This window comes from Vespa mandarinia, chromosome 2 (genome assembly GCF_050613455.1).
Source record: "Vespa mandarinia isolate Hongniang chromosome 2, ASM5061345v1, whole genome shotgun sequence".
Classification (NCBI taxonomy): Eukaryota; Metazoa; Arthropoda; class Insecta; order Hymenoptera; family Vespidae; genus Vespa; species Vespa mandarinia.
The window spans coordinates 18,210,001-18,220,000 of NC_140811.1; the positions used below are offsets into that span (position 1 = coordinate 18,210,001).

At 31.8% G+C, this 10,000-nt stretch overlaps 1 protein-coding gene across 2 annotated transcripts in view; it reads left to right on the forward strand.

Moving 5' to 3' along the window:
* LOC118444867 (uncharacterized) overlaps nt 1-7,775 on the forward strand; it is a 12,166-nt gene extending 4,391 nt beyond the window's left edge. The window contains exons 4-10 of one of the 2 annotated variants that reach the window (XM_085654972.1): nt 119-518; nt 630-1,102; nt 1,231-1,553; nt 1,717-1,982; nt 2,063-2,333; nt 2,492-2,677; nt 2,835-7,775. In XM_085654972.1, coding sequence (XP_085511098.1) covers nt 119-518; nt 630-1,102; nt 1,231-1,553; nt 1,717-1,982; nt 2,063-2,333; nt 2,492-2,677; nt 2,835-7,661 — 6,746 coding nt within the window. In that variant the 3' untranslated portion in view covers nt 7,662-7,775. The remainder of the gene's footprint in view (nt 1-118; nt 519-629; nt 1,103-1,230; nt 1,554-1,716; nt 1,983-2,062; nt 2,334-2,491; nt 2,678-2,834) is intronic. The other variant, XM_085654973.1, reaches the window with a different exon arrangement.
* The last annotated feature ends 2,225 nt before the right edge of the window (nt 7,776-10,000 follow it).

Below are 10,000 nucleotides of genomic sequence, written 5' to 3' on the forward strand. Positions count from 1 at the left end.
TATTTATATATATATATATATATATATATATATATGTATAGTGAACTCTAAAGATAGATAGATAGCTTTAAAATTTTATTATCTTTATTTATAATACTTTATTTTTGTTTAACAAAAGAGGCAACGATAATAGATGATTCGGATAGAAAATCTGATGAATATGAAATGGATATGGAAACGAATCCTAGTGATTTCTTAGAAATGACCCCAATGGTAACTGAAGATAATGAAGAAACGAGTTCAAAAAATATGCCTATGGTAACACAAGAATCAACAATATTCCAACATACATCGGAGCAACATGAAGTGTATGTGTGTTCGTTGTGTAACAAGGCATTCAGTTCTAAAGGACATTTGTCCCTTCATGCAAGAATTCATGTGGGTGCAGGTGATGTCATCGGTGAGAAAGTTATCACCGATGATCATACTTCCTATAAAAGGCCTTATCAATGTGATCTTTGCAACAAATCTTATTCAACGGCTAAACATCGATGGGGACATGTATCTACTACGCACAGGTAAGAATATATTCTTTCAAAAAGTTTCATTATTGTATTGCATAATTTTATAAGTTAGATGTAATGAGAAAATATAATTTTCTTTTCTTTTTTTTCTTTTTTTTTTTTCAGAGGACATCCTGCCGTAACATGTGGGTATTGTTCACGCATTTATTCAACACGAACAAATCTTGAAGAACATATAAAATCACGACATGCAGGATTTCCTGCACCGTCCGAATTACTAAACCCCCTTTTCCGTTCAGAAACCAAATGTTATTGTAAAATGTGTTCCAAAATGTTCACTAGTATAGCCGATTTAAATATTCATAGTCGAATATGTATTGGACAACGAATAGAGCTTCAAGTGCAACCGGATATTAAGATTGAATCACATAATAGTAAAAGTCTGGTTGATACTTCGGATATATCGAGTATGGATACGGACGATGAACATAAGGGATTTAAAAATGCTGAAGCAAAATTAGCCAAAAATCCACAGCTTACGATATTGAAACAGGCGTTGACAAAGGGTAGTGGTTTAAAAAGAGATTTGGATGATAAAACGAGAGCGAATTGTAGTCCACAAAAAATAGCGAAAACAGGTAATACATCAATGTATTTTTTTTTTTTTTAATTCCATTTACTTCTTACAATATTGTGCGATTAATAAATCGTAAAAGGTTGTTGTATTTGATTATATAATATAGAAGAATATAATGTCTATTGACAGATGGCTGTGAAATGCAGAAGAGGTGGTACTGCGAAATGTGTCCACAAAGTTTTTCTTCAGTGGAAAATCTTAAAGAACACGAGATAACACATGATGCTGACAAACCTTATATTTGTATATTGTGTAAAAAAGACTTTACTTTAAAATCATCACTCAGCAGACATATCTTGGTATCGCATGGTGTAGATCCATGTCCTTTTATAGATAGTGATAAGTGTTTAAAAAGAGTAGTTCTTACGCAATCATGGGGTCAACAGATACCTATACCTATGTCCGATCAGAAAGACTCAAAGGAACCTTCGGAGTTTGCTCTGTCTCCAGAGGTAAGTAGTAATTATAAAATAATAATAATAATAATAATAATAATAATAATAATAATAATAATAATAATAATAATAATAATAATAATAATAATAATAATAGTAATGATAAAAAAAGAAAAATTTTCATATTTAAATATACTATAATGTTTCTCTTTGCATTTAGATGAACGTAGAAAATGAAGATGAAGATCAGGAGAGGAGTAATCATGAAAATATGGTAGAAATGGAGACAGTTTTTGTATGTGAAATATGTACAAGGGATTTTAATGATAGAGCATCTTTATGGTTGCATATACGTGCGACGCATAAAGAATGCGCTGCTTTTGCTTGCGGAGTATGTTTAAAAATATGTTCTGACAATACACAACTCCTAAATCACGTTAATATGTATCACGGAGGATCAAAGTTATTAGTATCGGAACAAAGAAGGTGAATAATATATTTTTAATTTTATATATAATTATGAAACTATTATATTATTTTGTTTGATATTAATTACTATATTTTAGGTATAGTTGCACGATATGTGGTAGACAACATGATTCACGAAAGAAATTAATTGCTCATGTATCAATACATAATGTAAATCCTGCTTATGACCCTGCAAATTTTGTACAGTTAAACAGTAATTATTATAACGAGACATTAAATGGTAATGAAGTAACTGAAAATATTTTGGAGTTTGATGGAGACGAGGGAGAAAAAATAGACTGTTATATTTGTTATAAATCATTTCCAAACGAGGATCATCTTATAAGACATCAAAGAAATGCTCATAAGGTTATATTTGTTTTAATTATATTTTGAATAAATATTATTAAATATAATCGATAATAAATAATTAGTAACTTTTGTAACATATAGAAAAAAAAAAAAAAAAAAAAAAAAAAAAAAAAAATAAAGGGGGAAAAAATGTAACATGTATATTTTTTTATTAGTTCGAGCAAATGGCTCAGGTAGTAGATGCCATTGGTAATGGTAATCCAGCAAATATGAATGGTACTGGTAATAGGGCGCAGTATCATTTATTTTTTGTCTGCGAGCTTTGTGGTAGCTCACATCCTAGTAAATGGGAACGTTGGTTACATGTTAGTAGCACTCATAGTAACGAACCAAGTATAAAGGTATGTCTTTCAAATAAAAAGAAAATTAACGTGCGATAGCATGAGCATATATATGATGTATATATAATAATATTTTTCAATTGAAAAAAAAAAAAAAAAAAAAAAAAAAAAAAAAAAAAAAAAAAAAACTTTTTCTCACGTTTTTCATCATTTGCAGTGCGAACGGGACGATTGTGGAAAAATATTTGCTACGAAGGCGTTACGTAACGAGCACGTACACCACCATCACTCGGTCCAAGGTCCTTCGCCAAATACTTGTGAAGTTTGCGGTAAATTATGGGGTAGCCGAGTTGATTATTGGAAGCACGTTATGGGAGTACATTCCGATACAGTGCCGCTAATATGTGGCGTTTGTCTAAAAGTATTTCCGAATGTTTTGCAACTTAAAACACATGTGCAAACTAAACATTGGCCATTGACCAATGGTGATTTTAGTTGCGATATATGCGGTAGACCATATTCAAATAAATCTAAAATGTCAAGACATAGAAAAATTCATGGATTAGAAATTGATGGTTATGATAATAACAGTATTAACGATGCCTTGAACGAATCGTCAAAGTACGAGCACGGTGTTGTACCCCAAGAAATGGATTTAACATGTGAATTGTGTGCCGATATGAAATTTTCAAATCTGGAAAGTTTATGCAGTCATAGACGTATTGTGCACCGTCTATTTCCGTGTGATCTTTGTAACAAGTGTTACGGGAGAACGTCACATTTATGGAAACATGTAAATCGGGTACACAAAGGTCACGTAGATATAACGTGTCCTTACTGTTTGAAAACTAGCGCGTCTAAAGACCATTTAGCTGCGCACATATCCAAAATTCATAGGTACGAGTTAGATGTTAGAAAGGATAATAAAAATTCAGTAAATTTCAAATCTTCGAACGTGGAGGATGGGGTTTTACATTATTGTGAAAAATGTAATAAAGGATTTCATAAACGTTACTTACTTAGACGCCATATGAAAGGTTGTCAGAATTATCGAAAAGATCCAGGCGCATTATTGACCCGTTGCCGTGCCTGTGAAAGAATATTTAAAGATCGTGCCAGTTTACAAAAGCATATAGAAAATCATCATAGCACATACACATGCCATTTATGTAACGAAACTATTACATCTAAATTGGGTATTATGACTCATAATCGGGTTAAGCATATGGATCATCCAGATCTTACGTGTGAATATATTAGTTGTAAAAAATTATTCAGAACTAAGGAAGACTTGGAGGCACATAGGAAGGATCATAAATATCATATAACTCCTAACGTTTGTGACTTTTGTGGGGATACGGTGGAGAATAAATTGAAATTAAAAATGCATGTATTATCTTTACACAGAAATGAAATAGGAGTATCTTGCGGTGTTTGTTTAATACCTATGAAAGATCCAAAGGATTTGAAGAAACACGTTGAAGACGTACACGAAAGTGTTTTATCCAAACCAAATACGTGTCAGGTATGCGGCAAACAATATGCATCAAAATGGAAAGCTTTCGATCATACGAAAAAATGTCATGGGAAGGTGTTTAGAACGTGTAAACAATGTTTAGCTGTTTTTACCAATGATTCGGATATCAGAGATCATTATGAACACGTTCATAATATTTCCAAAGATCAATTAGCTGCATTTGAATATCGTATGGATATTGGATCTAAAGTCGACGAGTACGATGTACCAGCGGATATCGTTGTTAAGGAAGAACCGGATGATTTAGATTTCGACGAGGATTTATGCGAGGACGATTTGAATAATTCTAAACGTAGAAGATCGTTAACAGATACCTACGATTGCGAGATGTGTCCGGAAATTTTCTTAAATTGTCATACATTGGCGAAACATTATCAAAATGTTCACAATACCGATCCAATTCGTATGTTTAAAAAGATAAAGCCGGATAATAATGACAGTGGCAAAAGAAAAATGAGAAATCGAAAGAATTTTGAATGTAAAAATTGTCAAAAACAATTCTGTACGAAAACATTGTTTTGGAATCATATTAACGTATGCACCAGGCGTAACGCCTTTAACAGATTGGATATGCAAAATATTATGCCAACGTCGATTTTAGAAACACATTTAAAAAATAATAATCAAATAAAGAAGGAAGAAACTTCGTCGTTTATGAACGAATCGAATTTAAACATTCCAGATTTTAATTTATTCGAAGATATTAATTTGCAATTGTCAGGGCAAAAACCAGTACCGAATCTTATGCCATTGTCACATATTAAACCACCTACTGCGGTTAAATGTTCTAGAAAAGATTCTCGAAAGGTATACGATGAATCAACGAATACCGAATGCACGTGTGAAGTTTGTGGCAAACAATGGCCAGCGAAAAAACATCTTTGGCAACATCTTATTCGTTTTCATAGAGCAGAAGCTGCTGTTACGTGTGGCGTTTGTTTGAAATTATGTAAATCTTATCAAGATCTGTCCGATCATTTGAAGGCAACTCATGCTGCTATATTATCGTGCGAAGGAAATAATTTCACCTGTAAAACCTGTGGTCGTTATCACAATGCAAGAAGTAAATTATTATTACATATGAGCATTCATATTAATTACGTTGGCAATTTTTGGTGTCAAAAGTGTCAATTGAATTTTGAAAGTGAGGGCAAATTTTCAGAACATATATTAGAATGTAACAAGAAAATAGAATCCGTTAGAAGTACCATCGAGGATAATATAAAGAATGAAAACGATGAGAAGGGAAGTTTGATAGGCGATGAGACATCGGTCGTCGAGGAGGTAGAGGAAGTTGAAGATTTTGAATCGGAACCTGAGGAGGATGGCGTCACCCAAGAGGAGAGTAATAGCGAGAACACGGAAAATTCGGAAGATTCGGATAGTGCCAGTAATACCAGTACCAGCGACGAGGAGGAAGCGGAAGAGGAAAATGATTCTGAAGCCGAGTCTAGATCTAATAGTAGGGCTATAATAGGAGGGGAAGTATCGTGTAATACCGATGTAAGCGATGATACAGATTCAGAAAATTCCGTAAATTCCGCCATGATTGATAATAAAAATTTAAACGACATGAATTGCTTTATGATACACAACGAGGATAAGCAAATGGATATCGATACGAAAGACAATTTGGAAGGACAATTAACGAATCAGGAAATAGTTGGTGAAGTTAAAGAGACTAATCAAGAGGAACAACAACCACCACACCAACAACCACCACCACAACAACAACCACCACCACAACAACCACCACAACAACAACCACAACCACAACCACAACCACAACCACAACCACAACCACAACCACAACCACAACCACAACCACAACCACAATCACAACTACAACCACAACCACAACCCCAACAACAACAACAACAACAACAACAACAGCAACAACAACAACAACAACAACAACAACAACAACAACAACAACAACAACAACAACAGCCACAACAACCACAACAACCACAACAACAACAACAGCAGCAACCACAACAACAGCAACCACAACAACAACAACCACAACCACAACAACCACAACAACAACAACAAGAACAAGAGCAACAACTACAACAACAACAACAACAACAACTACAACAACAACAGGAGCAGCAGCAGCAGCAGCAGCAGCAGCAAGAACAACTACAACAACAACTACTACTACAACAACAACAACTACAACAACAACAACAACAACAATTACAACAACAACAGGAGCAGCAGCAGCAGCAGCAGCAGCAGCAAGAACAACTACAACAACAACTACTACTACAACAACAACAACTACGACAACAACAACAACAACAACAACAACAACAACAACAACAACTGCAACAACAACTACAACAACAAGAACAACAACAACAAGAACAACAACAGCAACAGCAGCAGCAGCAGAAAGAATTGAATATTAAAGAATCAGTGAATGTGAGTAAATTGAATAATCTTCACGTCAAGGAATCACCCGAGAAAAGAAGAAGCGATTCGGATTTTACCGACGACGATGGTCCACCCATTTTGAGTCCAATTATGCCATTGTTAGAACAGGAACAAACGCAACAACACAATAATAATCCGATAGATGATATGAGACACAAGCTTAGTCCTATGGTACCGTTGTCAATGAACGACGAAAAGGTATTAGAAATGTGTGAATTTTCTGAAAATGGTAACGATGTTGAAAGGGGTACGACGTCATCCATATCGAATCTAATAAATTATTACGAAAATACGGATAACGATAAGGACATGAACGCTAATGCGTCTAACCATAATTTAGAATATGATTGTGACGATTTTGAAAATATCGATAACGAGGAGGATGAGGAAGAGGAGGAGGAGGAAGTGGAAGAGGAGGAGGAAGAGGAGGAAGAGAGGGATGAGGAGGAGAGAGAGGTGGAGGAACGGGAGGATGGGGAGGGGGAGGACGAGGAGGAGGAAGAGGAGGAGGAGGAGGAGGAGGAGGAGGAAGAAGAAGAGGAGGAAGGTAGTATATCGGCCAATGAGGATGGACAAATGGAAATAGATGAACAAAATGTGGATTGTAATTCGGTAAATAGATATGAAAAATTAGAAATTAACGAATGTATCAATGATTCCGAGATTGACTCTTATGAGGAAAATTTAGACGAAGAGATTAAATTTGACAATGAGACTAGAGATAACGATGTACAAATTCATAATCTGGATGGTGCTGTATTGATGGTAGCTAACGATTCGGAAGGTAATCAGATTTTAATTCAACAAAATGTATTAACAATAGGAAACGAGGATTCTAATACTGGTGCGACTGAATATATTTATCAAGATACGAACGAGTACGAGATTGAAGAGTATGGTATAGCACACCATGAAAATAATTCAACGATACAGTCTGACGATATTCAAGAGATGGCATATGTTCAAGATATATCAGAAAATGAGGATAGCATCGAAGAGGTTGTAGAAATACATGATATGGAGGAACAAAGTATGAGTGCCAAAAGCAAACAATCTAACTTATAATAAGTCTATAACAAAGTGGTGTAAGATAATGAGATATAGATAACGATGTGAGGGTCCATAAAAAAAAAAAAAAAAAAGAAAAGAAAAAAAAAGAAGGGACTGTCGCGTTAAAAATGTCGTATGTACCTTGAAAGAGTGGAGATAAACATATTGTACAGTAGTAATAAGTACAAATATTTGTAGCTTTGGCAAATTTTTTATAGAATTTTCATATAGGACATAATTATGTATGAGATATATCATACCGAATAACACATGCATGGGATATGTCATGTTTATGTGTATGTGTGTATATATATATATATATATATATATATATATATATATATATATACACATTAAACAAAAAACACGATATATGCCTCAGAAAAACTGCAAGCTTCCAAAATCTAATTTTAATCGATAATATATATATGTGTGTGTGTATATATATACATATATATATATATATATATATATATATATATATATATATATATATATATAGTAATGGCGCATAATTGATAAAAACTGTATTTTATAGGGAATTACGTTTGATTACAAAATATTTCCTATTACTTTATATAGAAGATTATATTACATCCTTTGCATATATGTCAAATGCAAAAGTGATCTTCGACTTACAATTTAGCAAAATACTATTATAGGTAGGCCTCTGAAGAAATGATTTCTCTATAATCAGCTTAGAATAATTCGATAATACAAGTTTTCACAAATATTACTTTAAACGAAAGAAATCGTCCTGTATTAAAACGCTTGGACACATGTGCACTGATATTATACTTTTAATTTTTACTCGTATTGATATTTCCATTCCAAAATAATTTCTAAGAGATCTATTAATCAATGATGAAGATGATGATGATGATGATGATGATGATGATGATGATGATGATGATAATGATGGATGATAATGATGATGATGATGATCATGATGATGATGGTGGTGACAATGATGATGATGTTGATGATGATGATGACGATAATGATAATGATGATTATGATAATGATGATGATGATGATGATGATGATGATGATGATGATGATGATGATGATGATGATGATAATGATGATGATGATGATGATATGATGATGATGATGACAATGATGATGGTGGTGGTGATGGTGATGGTGATGGTGAAGTATGATGATTATGAGGATTATGAGGATTATGTTTATGATTATGATTATGGTATTAATATTATTATTGTTATTATTATTAATTACATGACAATAGTTCATAAACGATAGACATAAATATTTTAATTTATTCGAATGTATCACGCCTAAGGATGCGCCGATAACGAACGATTTCAATTCCAATTTCAATTTCAATTTCAATTTCAACTTTCAATTTTAATTATAATTTTAATTTCGATTTTAATTTTAATTTCGATTTCAATGTCAATTTTGTCGCGATTATCGTCGCGAGTAAAATTTTTTTCTTTATTCCATATTAGCATTAGATATTATACATATTAATTTCTTTTTTTCTTTTTTTTTTTTCAATATTACGCATAAACTATTTTCCTTCGTTCTTATTCGTATCGAATTAACTTTTAATTTTTCTTCTTGTTTCTTTCTTTCTTTCTTTTTTTCTTTCTTTCCTTCGCATGCATTTTATTTATATCTTTTTCTCCTCTCCTCATTATCATCTTTAGCGCAATTCCAATTTATTATAACATTAAAAAAGAAAAAGAAAAAAGAAAGATAATAATAAAGAAGAAAAAGAAGAAGTTTATCACTCTCTCAAAGCACAGTTAAAAATATAAGTTTATTATTATTATTATTATTATTATTATTATTGTTGTTATTATTATTATTATTATTATTATTATTATTATTATTAATTATTATTATTATTATTATTATTATTATTATTATTATTATTATTATTATTATTATTATTATTATTATTAATTATTATTATTATCATTTATGCCATCGTTCCGCTGAAATACTTGTAAACTATTTGTTCACATATTAATGAACAAAAAATTTATAATAGTTGTTTCATTAGATTTTCTAATTCAATAGTAAATTTCTAATTCAATAGCAGCAGGTTGATATGTATAATATACTTATATTAAATATTATTTAATATCTGAAGAATTAAGTGATATATTTATAAAATTATGGAATTTCTCGTGAACTATTTAATTATTATTATAAATTACAATTATTATTTTTATTATTATTATTATTATTATTATTATTGTTATTATTATTGTTATTATTCTTATTATCATCAATATTACCATCGACATGTTTGTTTCATTTATTAATTCCTTCTTTGTGTGTAAGAGAGATTAACAATCTCTCTTTTTATTTGTTCTTTT